The sequence below is a fragment of the Chiloscyllium plagiosum genome, unplaced genomic scaffold, assembly GCF_037043375.1.
Source record: "Chiloscyllium plagiosum isolate Xiang-an unplaced genomic scaffold, Cpla_swu_hap1 HiC_scaffold_22, whole genome shotgun sequence".
In the NCBI taxonomy this organism is placed as follows: Eukaryota; Metazoa; Chordata; class Chondrichthyes; order Orectolobiformes; family Hemiscylliidae; genus Chiloscyllium; species Chiloscyllium plagiosum.
In genome coordinates, this window is record NW_028270160.1 from 27,087,618 (window position 1) to 27,106,967 (window position 19,350).

The 19,350-nt window shown below is 38.8% G+C and overlaps 1 protein-coding gene across 1 annotated transcript in view; it reads right to left on the reverse strand.

Moving 5' to 3' along the window:
• acsl5 (acyl-CoA synthetase long chain family member 5) overlaps positions 1–19,350 on the reverse strand; it is a 58,833-nt gene that overhangs the window by 35,019 nt on the left and 4,464 nt on the right. The window contains exons 2-6 of the mRNA XM_043712730.2: positions 13,229–13,390; positions 11,293–11,407; positions 11,003–11,067; positions 8,551–8,652; positions 6,894–6,993 (exon numbers count right to left, since the gene is read on the reverse strand). Of these exons, the coding sequence (XP_043568665.2) occupies positions 6,894–6,993; positions 8,551–8,652; positions 11,003–11,067; positions 11,293–11,407; positions 13,229–13,360 (514 nt within the window). The 5' untranslated portion in view covers positions 13,361–13,390. The remainder of the gene's footprint in view (positions 1–6,893; positions 6,994–8,550; positions 8,653–11,002; positions 11,068–11,292; positions 11,408–13,228; positions 13,391–19,350) is intronic.

Genomic DNA, 19,350 nt, shown 5'->3' on the forward strand with positions numbered 1-19,350 from the left:
CTTATACTCAATACCCCATCAGATGAAGGCACGCATACCATATGCCTTCTTGACCATTCTATCGACCTGTGCAGCCACCTTCAGGGTACAATGGACCTGAACTCCCAGATCTCTCTGCTCATCAACTTTACCCAAGGCTCTTCCATTTACAGTATAGTTGGCTGTAGATTTAGACTTCCCAAAATGCATCACCTCACATTTGCCTGGATTGAACTCCATCTGCCACTTCTCCACCCAACTCTCCAGTCTATCTATACTCTCCTGTAATCTTTGACAGTCCCCTATGCTTTCTGCTACTCCACTAATCTTTGTGTCATGATTTGGAGATGCCGGTGTTGGACTGGGGTGTACAATGTTAAAAATCCTACAACATCAGGTTATAGTCCAACAGGTTTAATTGGAAGCACTAGCTTTCTGAGCACCGCTCCTTCATCAGGTGATTGTGGAGTACTCCAATTAACCAATTAGTGCTTTCCACTAATCTTCGTGTCATCTGCAAACTTACTGATCAGACTAACAATGCCCTCTTCCAGATCATTTATGTATATCACAAACAACAGTGGCCACAGCACTGATCCCTGTGGAACACCACTGATCACCTTTCTCCATTTCGAGAAACTCCCGTCAACTACTGCTCTCTGTCTCCTGTTACTCAACAGTTCTTTATGATTAGATTGGATTAGATTCCCTACAGTGTGAAAACAGGTCATTTGGCCCAACCAGTCCACACCAACCCTCCGAAGAGTAACCCACCCAGAGCCATTTCCCTCTGACTATTGCACCTGACACTATGGGCAATTTTGCATGGCCAATTCACCTGATCTGCACATCTTTGGACTGTGGGAGGAAATTGGAACACCCGGAAGAAGCCCACACAGACACAGTGAGAATGTGCAAACTCCACACAGATGGTCGCCCGAGGGTGGACTCGAACCCAGGTTCCTGGTGCTGAGAGGCAGCAGTGCTAACCACTGAGCCACCATGCCGCCCCAAGCTAGAACACCCTGCACACCATGTGACTTCACTCTTGGAGCGCCTTACTAAAGTTCATGTATATGATATCTACAGTCCTTCCTTCTTCTATCAACTCGGTCACTTCCTCAAAGAACTCCATTAAGTTGCACGATCTCCCATGCACAAAACCATGTTGCCTATCATTGATAAGCCCATTCTTTTCCAAATATAAATAGATTTTATCCCTCAGTACCTTCTCCAATAACTTTCTCACCACTGCCATCAGGCTCACTGGTCTGTAGTTACCTAGAATATCTCTACTGCCCTTCTTGTACAGGGGAAAACATTAGCAACCCTCCAGACCTCCAGTCCTCCAGTTCACCTGTGTTTAAGGATACTACAAAGATATCTGTCAGGGCCCCCAGCTATTTCCTCTCTTGCCTTCCTCAGCAACCTGAGATAGATCCCATCTGGTCCTGGGGATTTGTCCACCTTAATATCCTTTAGCCTACCCAACACATCTTCCCTACTTATGTCAACGTGATCCAGAGTAAACAAACTTCTATCTCTAATCTCAACATTCATCATGTCCCTCTCCTCAGTGAACACTGATGCAAAGTTATAATTAAAAAATTCACCCATTTTCTCAGGTTCGACTCACAACCTTCCTTCCTTATACTTTAGTGGACCAACCCTTTCTCTAGTTACCCTCTTGCTTCTTACATATGAATAAAAGGCCTTGGGATTCTCATTAATTCTGCTCGCTAAAATTATTTCATGACCCCTTTTAGCCCATTTGATTCCTCACTTAAGATTGGTCCTACTCTCCCAATATTCCTCCAAGGCCCATTCTGTTCTTAGCTGCTTGGACCTTATGTGCGCTTCCCTTTTCCTCTTGACTAGCTTCACAATTTCTCCTGTCATCCACGGTTCACAAATCTTGCCTTTCCTATCCCTTGTTTTCAAAGGAACATGTCTATTCCGCTCGATCTTCAACCTATCTTTGAAAGTCTCCCACATATCAAATGTTGACTTCCTTTCAAATAGCTGCACTCAATCCACATTTCCCAGCTCCTGCCGAATTTTGATATAATTGGCCTTGGCCCAGTTTAGTACTCTTCCCTTGGGACCACTCTCATCTTTGTCTACAAGTATTCTAAAACTTAAAGAATTGAGGTCGTTATTCCCAAAGAAATTCCACACTGCAACTTCTACCACCTGGCCTGGTTCATTCCCCAATACCAGGTTGATTATGGCTCCTTGCCTCATCGGATTTTCAACATACTGCTCTAGAAAACTTTCCTGGATGCTCCTTACAAATGCTGCCCCATCCAGACCTCTGACACTAAGTGTATCCCAGTCAATGGTGGGAAACTTAAAATCTCCCATCACCACCACCCTGTTGTCTCTACATCTTTCCATAATCTGTTTACCTATTTGTTCTTCTACTGTTGGGAGGCCTGTAGTACAGCCCCAAAAATGTAACTGCACCCTTCTTAATTCTCAGCTCTACCCATAATGCCTCACTGCTCAAGCCCTCCATAGGTCCTCCTTTAGCACAGCTGTAATATCATCCCTGATCAGCAATGCAACTCCTCCCCCCCTCCTTCTTTTACTTCCCTCCCTGTTCTGTCTGAAGCATCTATATCCTGAAACTTTTAGTTGTCAATCATGCCCTTCCTTCAACCAAGTTTCTGTGATTGCAATAATGTCATACTCCCAGGCACCAATTCAAGCCCTAAGTTCACTGCCTTACACACTATACCCCTTGCATTAAAGTAAATGCACTTCAGGCCACCAGTTCTTTTGCGTTCATCTGCTCTCTGCTTGCTCTTCCCCTTTGTAATGCTAACTTCACGATCCTTACAGTCTCTAGTTTCCACCTCACTGTCTACTGGTCTTCTCCTCAGGTTCCCAGCCCCCTGCCACATTAGTTTAAAACCTCCCCAACAGCAGTAGTAAAAATTACCCTTAGGATATTAGCTCCAGTCTGGTTCAGGTGTAGACCACCCAATTTGTAATAGTCCCACTTTCCCCAAAACTGGTTCCAGTGTCCCACAAATCTGAACCCCTCCCTCCTACACCACCCCTCAAGCCTATTCTTTCAAGCACACAAACACACAGACAATCCAACACACACTCCTGTAAACACACACTATTCCTACAGATCCATACACCCATGCAGACCTCTCTCATACAAAAACTCTCTCTCATACGCTCACACATACACTCTCACACGCACACATGTACCCTCTCACAAATTTATACCCATTTACACTCACAGTCACAGACATACATACACACACATTCTCTCACAGACACTCATATCCCCCACCCCCCACACACACTTAGATGTACACACACATATACGTATAAGTTTGTGGGGTGAACTTGCACTTGCAGGATTACAGTTTATTTTGGTCAAAAACTGCATGAATGCATGTAAGATTCTGTAAATCCATTTTTTAGATTAGAATCAGTCTGACCATTGTAGCATAGAAAGTCTCACACAGGGCACCTCACACCTTAAATGCATTAGCTGGGCTGACATGACACAATTGTTAACCTCCACTTGAGAATGTAACTTTATAAAAGCTCTGCGATTTACATATGAAAGAACTGAAACCAACATATTCATTCTAAAAGATTAGCGACTTAACAAACAATCCAGGTCTTTTTCAATATATAATTTCAGTTACATCACACTGTAAACTTTTGCTATAAATTCTGTCTTACAATCTTATACTCCACAACCACCTGATGAAGGAGCAGTGCTCCGAAAGCTAGTGTTTCCAAATAGACCTTTAGATTACATTACCTACAGTGTGGAAACAGGCCATTCGTACCAACAAGTCCACACCGACCCTCCGAAGAGCATCCCATCCAGACCCATTCCTCCATATTTACCCTGACTAATGCACCTAACGTTACAGGCAATTTACATAGAACATAGAACATTACAGCGCAGTACAGGCCCTTCGGCCCTCGATGTTGTGCCAATTCACCCAACCTGCACAACTTTGGACTGTGAGAGGAAACCGGAGCACCCAGAGGAAACCCACGCAGACACGGGGAGAATGTGCAAACTCCACACAGACAGTTGCCCAAGGCAGGAATTGAACCTGGGTCCCTGGCGCTGTGAGGCAGTAGTGTTAACCACTGAGCCAACGTGATGCCCTGGACTATAACTTTGTCCACCCCAGTCCAACACCAGCATTTCCTAATCTTTACTAAAATTGTCCTTCCACAAAAACCACCGCCATAGACCATATGAAATAGTAACAGAAGTAAGTCATTCAGCCCCTCAAACCTATTCTACGATTCAGTTGGATGATGGCTGATCCAACATTCCTCACATCCAATTTCCTGTTTCTTCCCCCATAAAAATCACTAATAACCCTTTATTCCCCTCCTGATCATGGATCTGTCTAACTCAGATATACACAAGGACTCTATCCCCACAGCAAGGAGCTCCAATGACTTTCAACCCTCAGAGAATAAATTCCTAATCTCAGTCTCAGACTGACTCGCCTTAATTTTGAGTCTATGCCCTCTGGTCCTAGACTTTCCCATGTAGGGAAACATCCCCTCTGTATTTATCCTATCAAGCCCCTTAAAAATTCCATATGCTTCAATGAAATCACCTCCCATTCTTCTAAACTTCAGTGAGTTGAGTCCCAACCTGTTTAAACTTTGCTCATAAGACAATCCCTCCCCAGTGCGGATCATTTAAGTGAACCTTCTCTGAAGTACCTCCAATGAAAATACATCATTCAGCCAGTTAGTCAATTAGCAATCATGAATGTTTTAATGTAATCTTGTCATAAAGGATCAAGTCAATTCAAATCTTTCTCCCAATAATTAGATGAACTAAACTTGGCACCACTTAAATCCTTCAATCTTTTTATCAAAATCGCAAAAGATTCCTTCTAAGAAACTGTAAATGTTCTTTACCTCTGTTTTAGAGTAGTACATTGTTTAACATGATGGGTCAGACTCTTACAGTCAGCAAGACTCTGTCGAACTTGAACAATAGCAGTGAGACCCAGATGTAAAAGTTCTGCTCCATTGCCAACAAATCTAATTTATACTAGTCTGGGAAATTCAAACAGGAAGGAAGCCTAAACTCAGCATTAATTTCAAATGACTTTTCTGAGTTAAAGGATCTTAAACCACAATGTGGGAGTCACAAATTTATGGAGAAACTGTAAATTGAACAGAGGATAAAGATCCAATTAAATTTTAATTTCTGATATTTTAAAAAAAAACTTGCTCTTTAAATACTAAAAGCAAAATACATTGAAGCTGGTAGAGTTAAAATAACTCTCTGCTTGATTGTTTTATTGATGGGTTATCAGGTTATGGCTGGAAAAATGTAATGTCTGTTCAAGCAATTTCAAGAGTTCATTGTTGATGTCTCCAAGTGTTATTATGATATCATGAATGTTTTATCTGAGTTTCAAAAGCTACAGTTATCTCAGTCAGATTAATTTTGAGTTCACAATTTGACAGTTTGGAAAGGGTATTAAAGGTTTAGCTCTAATTGATGTGGGGTCTACGTAGGACTTTGTTCATTTTTATAACGATTAACCACTGGACTGGAAAGGATTGTGAACTTTTTTTCCACAGTCAAGTGTTGAAAGCAGAGCTGTATCAGACAATTGGAAATGTTTTTGTGTCCATACATCTGCTGAAGTCTGCTTATGGAGGATAATGGATGTGTAGCAATATAGACAGCAAGGGGGCAACACTCGCTGCAAACTGTGTGACTGTGCACATGCACAGCCACTCCTGTGAATGCATGTCAACTCCATTTCCAGCATTGACTTCTGGTTCCAGATCTCAGAAACCTTGTTTGTAGGATAGGTAGGGCACTGAAGGGGTGGGTTGGACTTGAAGGGGTGTGAGTCTTGCTGACTCTAAAAATCTGACCCATCAGAGGGCCTACCAGCTTGTTAAACAACTGAGACCAAGTCCCAGAGAATTGATTCAGGGCCTCTAATCAGAATACCTCAGCACTCACAACCTCCTGTAGCTACCTACTGTCTGCTTCCATGATCAGTGAGCCCAGCTTAATCCTGTCCTCATGGGTTGAAAATTGTGTGTTTTGGGACACTTTGTACTAAGGCAGGAAATTTCATGTTTTAAGCTAGGTGCCTTAGCCCTGTGTGGAAGATTGTGAATCCAGATCTTCTTGTGCTGTTCGTTGGATCAGCAGTTCCATTCTGCAACTAATGCTCATTGACAGAATGGTTTCCTTGTTCTGCATGTGGGATCATAGAATCATTCCCAACTTTACAAACTGAAGGAATGGTCTATGTGCAGACTTATGCCACACTGGAGATAAGAAAAGCTATTGTTATGTTGAAAACTGTAGCATTAACTAACTCCTCTCTTCTTCCTTCAATCCACACATAGAGGTGCCTTATCTGATGCCCATTCTTTGTCAAGCTGGCAAATGCTTTTTCCCTCTTAATACATGAGGCTATTCATATAAGTCCCATTGCTGCTTTGGTACAATTTAGCTATTACAGGCACCTGAATCTGACTATACTTTGCCTGTAATTATATTAGTCATAGCAATTGGAATAGATTCTTATCTATCAGGTACCCACACTCCATTTTAAAAATAACATTCATTCCCAGGCATAAATACTCGGAGAAAAATAAAACATATGACCCACTTTCAAGACGACCTGCCCGACAGTTTGGAGGAAACTAAACAAATGTCCATTTTCATACAATGCAATTATTTCACAAACTGCTACTGAGGGATGCAGGAGCACATGACTGCACCATGGGAGTGAGCTGCAGCACGATGCAGAACAAGTAACTTATATAACAGGCCGATATCTGCTTTCAATGCAGATAATTATTACACAGTGACATACATAGTTATATTTCACAAGTAAAAAAAAACTTTCTTCACTGATACACACCTTTGTTAATGATGTAAACAATAGCTTCAGGTCCTAAAGTGTCGTATAAAGGTACCACAGCCATAGAGTAAGTATAGCAAGCCAGCTCAGAAATGATCCACTATTAAAAGACAAGTTCTGGAGTTAGTATCTCAATTAAAGACAGCATAAGTTATAAGTAAAAACAGTTTACAAATCCATTTGCAAGATATCATTTCACAACTAATACATCAGTATATTGCATGGGGCACCAAGTCAATGATAAATCATCATTTTTCAGCCATTGAGGCATGGAATATGAAAGAACGCTAAAGCTAAAATATTGTTTGAATCCAAATTTATCCAAATTAATTTATTCAGATCAGAATGATTACTGAATGTAGGTAAAAGTCAATGTTACCTGATGTTCACTAAACAGTCATGATAAAATTACTCAAATAGAGCTCTCATGTCGCATTGCCTAAGCAACTGAAAATGGAAACAGTTCTAATACCAGAAGGATTTGATCATCTTTTAATATCAGGTTAGTCGGGAAAGATATAATCTAATTTAATTACGGGACTTATCTCAGATTAACTAGATAATATTTGAACAGTAGACAATTTGATCCCAGAGTATAAGTTAATTAGCTAGCTGTTTATTATCCCCTCCTTGTTGGATAAATAAGTATGAGCACATTGTGATCAGTGAGACTTTTGCATTATGACTGCAGCCTTCTACAATGGTCTCAGCTGCTAGCTGTTTATATTGAAGAAAAAAATTCAATTATTTTTCTATGTTCAAAGTTGGCAAAGAGGTTCCATCACTAGTTGATCAAATTCAGCAGGCCAGTATGTACAGCAAGAAATGTTACATTCTGTCTCAATAAAGTATTTTTGCCTACTATTATTGGTGGCCAAATCTTCAACTGACCTCCACAATGCCTTGAGACACCAAAAAAAGGAGTATGGATAGCAATTGTACAAGTATACTATTTCTCGGATGACAAAGTTATGAGGGGCATGGATAAGATGAATAGTTAAGGTCTTTTTCCCAATGTCGGGGAATCCAAAACTAGATGGCATCGGTTTAAGGTGTGAGGGGAAAAATTTAAAAGGGACCACTCTTTCACACAGAAGGTGGTTCATGTTGCGAATGAATTGTCTGAGGATGTGGTAGAAGCTGGTACAACTACAACATTTAAAAGACATTTGGAAGGGTATATGAATAAAAAGGGTTTAGAGGGATATGGGCCAAATGCTGGTAAATGAGATTCGATCAATTTACAATATCTGGTCGGCATGGACAAGTTGGCCCGAAGGGCCTGTTTCTGTGCTGTGCACCTCTATGACTCTCTGACTCAAAGTGGTGTATGTGGGCCCAGTTACAACATTTAAAAGATACCTAGGTAAGTACATGAATAGGAAATGTTTGGAGGGATATGGGCCGGCAGCTTAGTTAGGGATTATATTCAGCATGGACTGGTTGGATCAAAGGATCTGTTTCTATGCTGCCTGTGTGGCACACATTACGAACTAACCTGGGGCCAGTCCATTTCTTAGACAGCACCATCAGCTCTACAGAAATCTCGTCATAAGATTGAGTTGAGTGATAAAATGAGAGCTCAAGCCTTTGGGTTTGTGAATTGCAATCATAACAAGAAAATAATTTGAATTGATTAATGTTAGGAGTACATTACCTCAGGTCTATTTTGAGCAAACACACCAATGTACTGATCTGGTGATGGATTGCATCCTCGATATAAAAGGCCAGATCCAAGGTACTCTGCTCTGTCAGATACCTACAAATAGAAAAGACAATTTTAAAATCGAGATTGTTTTCTTATAGATCAGTGCATTTTAACCCAGACTGTCTGGTAGATTTCATACAGTCTTCTCCACCTTAACAAAAAACAACAGGTAATTGCCATATAACTCACTATTTGGTATCCTACTGATGATTTTTGTTCCCTGATTACATCAGGAACAACTCCAGGAATGGTTAGATGCATACTGGATGCATCTCTTTGTCTAGATTGTCTCCTTCCTATACCTGGCTGGGAAAGCTCACAAAGACAAGCAGTCCTTTCTTTCTAGCGACCACCCAGAATAACTCTAGTCTGTGATATTCACTCATTTTTAGGGGAGCTTGCACCATGATCTTGAAAATGACTCTCGCTGCCCTCTTTCTCACGGCAATGTTAAATGCACGAAGACAAATTTTGCTTACACAAGTTGAATTGACAGCCCTTTAAAAACAACAGCCAGGTTCCAGTTTCAGTGTTCTTGTTTCTGGGTTTTCTTACCTGCACCTGGATCTTCAAAGGGTGAGGGCTGATTCAGACCGTGAGAGTACACCCACATGCCTGATCTGGCTAACTCTATTATGGAGATAGGTATGGCCTGTGTCTCCACACATTACAGGATGGTGTACTAGCTTTTTAAAAGGAACATGACTGATAGCACATCAGTAGAGTTGTGAAACATAGCCTGCACGAGGGATCATATTGAAAGGGAAATTTGAAAGGTCCTCTTCACACCTCCCCAATTCCAAGGTATCTGTCTCCTGTCCTCAACCGTCATGTGCCTTATGCGAGAATATGTCTCTGCAAACACTCCCACATGGCCCCCTCATGCTCCCCATGTTATGGCATAGCAATATCACTGGGACTGGAAAAGCACAGCCGGTCAGGCAGCATCTGAGGGGCAGGAGAATCGACGTTTCAGGCGTAAGCCCTTCATCAGCCCTTCATTAGATTCCTCAAATGCTGTCTGATCGGCTGTGCTTTTCCAGCGCCACACTCTTCAACTCTGATCTCCATGATCTGTAGTCCTCACTTTTGCCATAGCAATGTCACTGTCCACAGTATACTGCATAGAAACAAAGAACCTTATAGTCACCAGTGTCTGTGTAAAACACAAGCTTAGGAAAGTGTTCATTCATAACTTTCCACTGTATTAAAACAGTGTTTATAAAAACCTTGATTCATTACAGCCCAATAAGTTTACCAATAATCCACACAATACAGATCAAAATATTTTTGATTTTCAGGACTACCTGGCAGTCTTCATGACTGCTTTTCTTCAATATCAAGGTGCAATGTTTGTTATATAAAATAGGGTTCTGTCTACTAATATACATAGCTGCTAAATATGTGCAAATACATTAAACTCTGAGCTCATCTATTAATCTTAAATGAGTTTCCAGTGTAATTCTTAGCAATGTCCAAATTATTTTGACTATTTGTAATGTACAACACATTAATTATGCTCTCCCAGTCTGTGCTTGCAAGACTTGAACTGTACGCCTACCCTTCTGCGACTGGGCACTATTAAATGGAAATATAAGTTACACTTTTTACATCAATGTTTTTTCATGAATGCTTACATTTGTATTTCAGTAATCTAACCTGAATTCTATTGCAGGGCCTAAAGAACACAAGCATACTCAGCTATGGACCCCAGGTATACGTAGGCAGGATATTAGTTCTGATAATTAACTGATTTTTGTACTGTGATTAGGACATTATGAGTCACTCCATTCCCAATATAGCGTCTTCTAATGACATATCATACCAATACTATTACAGTTCAAATTAGATTCCGTTGCAAAGCAGTAACAAAAGTACTGCAATCATCAGGTACCCTGAAACAAGAGTTTCAATCATGAGTTTTATTTAAGGTAATTTTCCAGTTGTAGATTATTTTAATATTTTACTAGCTTTACAGGTGGATATGTATGAATTTCAAAAGGTGAGTGTCTTGTGACTAGCTATGATTTTATGATTTTTCCAGCAAAAGGTAAAGTTTGAATGGAACTATTAGTTTATCAACCTCTAACAATGCCATGTAACACCTCAAAGTTCAGCCAGCTGTAATTCAAATGACAGATAGCTAGGGTACAAAGTTCATTTGCATGAAAGTGAATAGATTTGAAGTCAGATCAGTGCATAAGACATGGCATCGTGTTATTTGGAGAGGAAGGGTGGGGGACCCAGAATTCCTTCTCCACTTCCACCAACACCAATAAAAAAATTTTTGGCACTTCTCAGGATGAATCACTTCTCAAAATTAGTATTTTCTAACATTTAATAACTGTATATAGATCTCTCCAAATTATTTTCAGTATTTCTTATTAATCACAATACGTACCTGTTTGTATGAAAGCCACTGATAGGGCTGATTAGGTTTCCTGTAGCCTAGACAAGGTCCATCATCTGACAGGAAAAATAAATATTTGACAGTGAATATCAAATGTAGCAAAAAGATCTTGGGTATATGAATAGGAAGAATTTAAAGGTATATGTACCAAATGCTGGCAAATGTGACTGGATCAGATTGGAATGTCTGGTTGGGGGGATGATTTGGACCGAAGGGTTATGTTTCTATGCTGCATGACTCTATAAATATTTTTAGCCACAAGACTGAGTATATTTTCATACCTGATACATGTAAACCTCTTTGGAAAGCTTCATAAAGTGTTTTGGCATCGTCATAAAAGTAAGATATCACATTATCATCCTTCAACAGTGCACATCGTCTGGCACCTTCACTGTTCTGAAATAAAAATAAAATATTTTAACATTTATTAAGAAAACATCTCTAAGCGAAGGTTTGTCATTGTCAGAACAAATCATATTGCAAGTCCAGGCTGAACACTTCTAAGTCAATTTATAACACATTCTGCAGCAGAATAATTACTACTCTACCTCAATGCATTTTTATAGTAAAATTAGAAGCAGGACAGAAGATAAAATTTTACCTGTTTCAACTACTGGCCTCTGTACCTTTTGACAACATTCTTTGAGGCAACCTAATTCATCTCCTCTGAGTCTGCTATCCTTTGGACATTTGCAAGCTCAGAGAGTAGCAATCCCACCAAAGGATGGTGACTTTGAAGGTGCTTCCATCTCTAGGCACCTTCTGAAGACTTTGAAATGTTTTTAAAAATTTCTGGCCCCAGTTTCCAGGGGAACACTTTGGAAGGGAAGCCATCTAGCTCTACTTTGGCCCAGTGTTCATTGCCATAAAGAGGGTTAGAGTTGGAGACCTCATGGCTTACCCAACCACGAACTTGTCTGGATTCAGAACTGGCAGATGGTGGCATCCACAATTTGGAAATCTCAATGCCATTCTACCCTAGCCACATGCACACCAAATACATCCCACAAACTAGCAGTTACTAATTCAAACTTCTTTGAAGATTGTCCAAATTTGAGAATTTCCTCCAGGCTCCACTTTCAAGCTGGTCTCTATGGATCCAGAATGATCTTCCCATTGACTGCAGGATGTTTTTTTCTCAATTTGCTGAACTAGTATCCAGTGAGGTTTTAAAATTCTCATCCATGATTTCAAATCCTACCATGGCCTCTTCCCTCCCATTGCTCCATTACCACAATCTTTAGAGATTCTAATCTGAGTTCATCTAATTCTGCACTCTTCATCTTCCTAGATTTTAATTGTGTCTGAACGCTAAGCTCTGCAATCTCTTCCCTAAATCTCTCCACCCCACTTTTCTCCTTTCATACAGAGTATAAAACCTATCATGTCTAAACATTTTTGGTGATCTGCCCTGATATTTCACAATAAGGCCGAGTATTAGATTTGATTTTAGAATGTCTGAGGATGTACAATAAAGCGAACAAAACCTATACCCTATGAATGAACTCTGTCTTTTAAAATAAAGAGCATCTCAGGCTGATTTATCTGGAGAAAGTGTAAATTGTTGATGATAGCTGGTTAAATGCCATAGCAGCAGGTCAGGACTCCCCAGATTCTCCAGAATTCTTCTCGTTGAGATGGAACATTTGTTTCATAACTCTGACTGTATCATATTAGATTTAAAACTGAAAACCTATGGTACATATATTTCCTCCCCACCTACCCGAAAACAAAGATAGCATGATATTATTCTACTAGAAAGGCAAATGCTCTTCAGAGAATTTAAAGGATAAATGTATTCCCTCGTGTGGCTGTTATGTCCAGGTTTGAATCTCTAATTGGCAGTGATTTAATTGACTAGGATTGGGTTAGGCATACTAAATTCAAACTCACCTCAGCATTACTGGGGAAAGCTTATAAATATGAATAATTATCCAGTTCAGGAATCATTGGGTCACAACATGCATGGAGCTTTCTCAAAGTTTGAAACAGATACAGAAGAGGAAAGTCAAAATGCTCAGAAACGATTAAGGTGACCAGCAATTGTATTGCTTCGAATTCAGAAGGTGAGCTCCACAATTCAAGCCAAAGGGAAAATTGCAAATCTAGATTAAGTAGGAAGAAACATTTTGGGTGAAGAAAACTTTCCAACTTAACAAACTTGTAAGCACTCAAGTCACTTTTACCATTATATTTGTTGTCAAAATTTCTACTTGCCTTAGTTTGCACAGATTGCTTGGAAAGGTCACATGTGACTTTAACGGGTTTTGGTTTGGCTGTCACCCAGTAAAAAACAGTTGCAATCAGAACCAGAACAGATACAGAGCAAGTCAGGAGCAGGATGCTCATGTTTTTAACTTCTGAAAGAAAGCTGTAAACCTGAAAGAATTGCACAACAAGAAATCCGTCAGTGAGACATTTTTCATAATGCATCACAAAACACATTCTTTTAATTACAACATCAATCTCAATAGTCATAGAGTCAGAGAGATATACAGCACAGAAACAGACCCTTCGGTCCAACTCGTCCATGTCAACCAGATATCCTAAAGTAATTTCGTCCCATTTGCCAGCACTTGGCCCATATCCCTCTAAACCCTTCCTAAACATGTACCCATTCAGATACCTTTTAAATGCTGTAATTGTGCCAGCATCTACAACTTCCTCTGGCATCTCGTTCCATACACGCACCCCCTTTGTGTGAAAAAGTTGCCCCTTAGATCCCTTTTAAATCTTACCCCTCTCACCCTAAATTTATGCTCTCTAGTTCTGGACTCCCCCATCCAGGATAAAGATGTTGGCTATTTACCCTATCCATTACCCTCATGATTTAAAAACCTCTATAAGGTCACCCCTCAGCCTCTGACGCTCCAGGGAAAATGCCCCAGCCTATTCAGCCTCTCCCTATAGCTCAAACCCTCCAACCCTGGCAACATCCTTGTAAATCTTTTCTGGACCCTTTCAAGTTTCACGACATCCTGTCTATAGAAGGGAGACCAGAATTGCACACAATATTCCAAAACTGGCCTAACCAAAGTCCTGTACAGTGACAACATGACCTCCCAACTCCTATACTCAATGTTCTTTTTATTAACATGATTTACATGACACCAATTTTGTTTTTTACCCTCTTTCTCAAGCATATAGACTGAGAATCTTGCATAAGTGCCTGAGTTAGTTAGTAGTCATTAATTACAAATGCAAAGCTAAAATAATGATATTTTATATAAGTTGCAAAATATTATATATTGCTATCACAAATAAGTCACAAAGGGATCTGAAAGTAACTCAGCAGCAGACTCTTGAAAACAACTACTTTGAAGAACTGCAATTGACTCATTCATCTTCTCCTGCCTGCTGATAATTAGCCATCACAATGTCATGACAACACACTGATCAGGAGCCCCAAAAGAAAACAATTTATACTTTCATTGTTTTATTTTTCAAAATAGCCATGGATAAGAAATCATGCTTGGGGCAAGAGTGCTTCTTTTTGTTATCTGAAGGCTGCATTTACTTCCTATTGCAACTAATTCTAATCTACTCAACAGTGTTTTTTCCCTTTTACGTCCTTCACATTTCCTTCTTTAAAGGCCTGATATTATATCTTCTTCACATTAATGACATGTGTTTCAGAATGAATCACTCACTCAATCTAATCCTATGGACACTGTGCAAAAGGCAAATCCATTTGTTCAAACTGAACTGTTGGAATAGGCAAGGAAATGTTCAATCTAGTTAAGTTTTAGACCTAATACTAGGAAATTCTTTATGACACAAAGAATGATAAGCACAATGACTAACTCCTAGAATGAATAGTGGAGGCAAGCCAATTGAATCATGCAATGGGAGTGCTGGGTGGCGGGGAGGAGGAGGAGAAGCTAATTCTGAATGGATCAATTAACATAGGCTCAGTGACCAGATTAATCATAATTAACCTGTGACATAAAATTTTTTTATGGTACTTGAAGATAGATGAAAACCTCAGTCAAGAACTTTATTAAAGAATGAAAATATTTAAATTTGTTCAAAAGAAAAATTTAAATGAACAGTGGTATGATTAAAATTGGAACAAGCTAAGACCAAATTTGAAATGCAATATCTTCATGAACACGTTTTACGTAAACATGCAACACACTATCAGAGATCATTTTGTCACACACTTCTTCATAAAAGACAATATAGTTTATGGAATACGATGTGATTTATCTCACAGTCCTATGTATTCACCTATATAAGCATCATTCATACTCATTTGCTATTGCCACATCTTGGACTTGTACCTCTGTAAGTGCTAATTCCATTTCTCTGAATGTTTTTGGTTACAAGGAACTCCTTTAATTTTGAACTCAAAACTCACCAAAGGTTAAGAGTTCCATGAACATTCACGTCATTGTCATTCCATGGTTTAAAAAATAATTATAAACTGTTTGTTAGGAATTAAAGTGGCAATTTTTATAATGTAAAATTATTAAGGGAGCAACAAAGTGAGAATCAACTAAATTGCCATATAATTAAGCATATATTCAAGTTGTTCCCAATAAACTGCCTGATATTCACGTTGGAATCTTATCAAAAACCATTAACTAATTGTGAATTACTCTTATGCTTCAGTTTTGTAAATATGTTGGTAACTTGATACAGATTTAGGAAATGGAAATTTCACTTTTTGATCTAACAGTTATTTTCTGATGGTAACAGATTGTCAATATTACATTTTAAAGGAAAAGGATTCTGTCACTTTCCATCGTCTCACTCTGGTCAGTTAGAATTTTTAATCTTGAAATGGATCGAATTTGATGGGTTTTCAATCTGGTAGAAGGTTCTACAAAAATGTCAATAAATGTTTTATTAATAATGTAAAACTTAAGAATGCCAGGTAAATTCATGTAAATCCTGGAACCTATTTAAATTTGATGTTTCTAGTTGTTATGGATTAAGTAAAAGCTAATGTACAGGTGTCTACCCTGCATATTCTATAATTACCACATTACTTTTCTTCATTGAAAACTGTCTGCTAATTTCTAAAACTGAAAAGAATTGGTATCAGTTCAGTAAGCATCATGAAGAACAAACTAGAAAATGTAACTTGCTCATTGATGATTCAAGCAGTTTATTCAATAACATTTAAAATCTGATTTCCAACTGTGTTTTAAAAGTATCTAAGCATTTTAAGTGATCCAAAGTGTGCATTACAGTGTACTGTGTCATTCTACTTGCTACTTAAATATCATAAACTATACAAATTCACATCTGTCATGTTTTAACATTGCCTTTGGTGCCATAAATATGCAATTAGGAAATGGGTTGATGTAAGAAAAGTTCGTGATCAAGCAAATTAGAGATAATTTCTTATTTGAAATAAATGAATGACATTTTCAAGTGAAGCAATGGGATTATTTGTTTTTTCTCAAGGGTAAACATCAACTGTAATTCTTTAAAGTTAACATTAAAGCTAGAGATATTGCTAATGAATATACAGATAAACCTCTGAGGCATGCTCTGATCCAACCATGACCTCAATAGGACTGGGTGTGAAAATTTGTAATTTAAACAACTTGGGGCATAGATGCCTGATGTATCACCTATACATAATGTGAACAAAGACTCTTTGCACAAATGCCTAAGGACTGGCCTGAGCTTCTCTGCACAGACAAACCCATACTAAAACAATTATAGCAGTGATAATTTATGAAGAAAAGTGGAGGTTCATGTAAATTAATGATGGTCCAAATTTTAAGTGGTTAGGATAGCAAAACTGTCAGTGATTGCTTTTCTTTACCCCTCTCAAACTAGCAGCAACTTTTAAAGCTGATAGTTCTACAGTTAAAAGCAGGTATCTAGAAGTTGCTGTCAGTGATTTAATGCTGCTACAAACTGTTAATCTTTAAAGGTAATTGCAGATATTACATTTTAACAATAGAATTATGCCACAAGATTTCATGTTCTTGAACAAGAGCACAAATAAAACAAATATGATTAATTTACCAATGTGGTTTATAAATACACATGTTAAACTTTGTTTTACTTCTTACTTCCCCAAGAATTATCTTTACTTTATGATATCTTGAGTTATGTACTTATGTTGGGAACACTCAAAAGAATTCCATGGTCCTTTGGAACCTTAATTTCTCCAGAGTTCTACCTAGTCTCAGAGACAAGGGCTTTATTATTATCTATTGACTGGATGCCTCAATCCATTGTTCTGGTTACTTTTAAAATATTTCTTAGCTAATTCTACTGATTGTTTATTTTGCAACAAGACTCTGTTTGGACCACTTTCATTCTTTCATCAGATTCAAATTAGGAAATCTTCCTGTTTTGTTTCCCCACAAAATTCAAACTGAGACTAAGCCTCATCCACATCTCTCAGTGCAAATGAAGTTAGTTTTAGGGCTTCCTTCCAGTGCAGGTTTAGCTAATTGCCACTTACTTTCTGCCTCTTAGTGAACTGCAAACCACATAGGTCCAAACTGCAATTAATCCTTTCAGCAAATATGCAGATGAATTCAAACCAAAGAATCTCCCTGAGTTTCATCCAATTCCATAATGAAGTGGCAAGCTCTAGAATGATCTCAATCAACATCAAGTTAATTATTCCTCAGGTACAATTTCTTCTTTAATTTGATGGAAGGAGATGGAATTTTCAATACTTGAGGTTTTACTAACTTAACTCTAACTTCCAAACAAAAACAGCCCCCAAATTGCAAGGATTTCAACCATCTCATAGCCACCAACAGGATCAGAGATAGGTCATCTATTAGAATTCTCCACTAGCCTTTATGTGACCTTACCTTTCTAGCTATCAATCACTAAAAGTGAACATGTTCTCAAGATTCCAAATTTCTTTTAATTGTATTTACCCCATTTTCTACTTTGAAACTTTAATTCCTAAAACTAAACCTACGTTCTAAAATATATGTCATGAACTAGATATTTGCAACAGCATTGTTCCATAACCCCCAGAATGCAATCAGTAGAAGTCACTAATGTCATGAAAATGTTTTAGGCTATTAATCTTTAGCCTGGATTTTCATGGTGGAAGTGGTGGATGTGGTTGAAAACCTGAAGTCCTGTCTCTGCACATGTCAATTATCATTTGTTTGGATGTGGTTTTAGTGAACTGGGTGTCTGAAACACAAAGATTATATCTGGTAGGAGTAGGACTGAACTTGTTGGGTACATTTGGATAGCCACAACATCCTTTTGGAGAGGGCGAAAGTGAGGACTGCAGATGCTGAGGATCAGAGTCAAGATGAGAGTGGTGCTGGAAAAAGTACAGCAGGTCAGGCAACATCCAAGGAGCAGGAAAATCGACGTTTCAGGCAAATGCCCTTCAGCCCAACTGAGAGGTCAGTTGCCCACTTGGACATAATTCCACAGCATCTTTCAGGGAAGTCCAAATTAATTTTGAGGAATGTTGGGTGGCCTGCACAGATGAACTCTCGAAAAAAAGTGTCAAGATGAGAAGTTAAAAGTATCTTTTGAAAGTACCTGTCAAAATGTCATGGCCTTCACACTCTGAAAAATGTGGAGTTTTAAAAGATTTTGCTTGCTAGTTAACTCAAAAGTTTGAAATAAGTCCATGGGCTTGCATTAGTGCAGCATAACCAATTTTGTAACCATCTCTTATTGAATTTAATTTCCATTTCACAGTTTGATAGATTGTTACAAGTGGTCTAAGGCTCTCTAAAATGCGACTATGCATTCCAAAACTCATTATTATCAAACATTACTGAACTAAATGCTTATTGTTATAAGATATTATGTAATTGAAGGATTGTAAACATCATAACTTATTTGTGAATGAATGAGTTTTCATCAATATTGTTAAGATGGTAATTGTGTTTTATCTCATCTGTGCATGGATCCTGAGGTCGACCCATGTTGTGTATTCAATGGTTTGGCAGATGTAAAGGCAAAGAGTAGAGAGAGAGAAGGCCTGGAATTAGCATGAGCTGGCATTGTTGGCATAGGGACCTTAAAGAGTAATGGGTAGGCAGATGGCATGATTTGATGTAGGGATCATAAAGGGCCATGGAGACTCGGTGCATAGACATGGATTGGGGTGGAAGGTTTCAGGGGAAGTGGTTACAGGATCCATGGGTTGTCATAGGAGGGTATGCAGAGTCTGCAGGTGGTACAGAAGCATAAGGGGTGAGGCTGGAGCACTGTTTTATGTTTTATTATATTTCTTTTAGAAACCTCAATATAGTTCAGGTATACAGAGGCAGACATTGCACCAGCCTGACTCTATAATCTGCATCCCTGGTCTCATTCTTGGGGTACACCAGACTAATACCCAGGAACCCCCATCACTCAAGAATGAGAATCCCAAT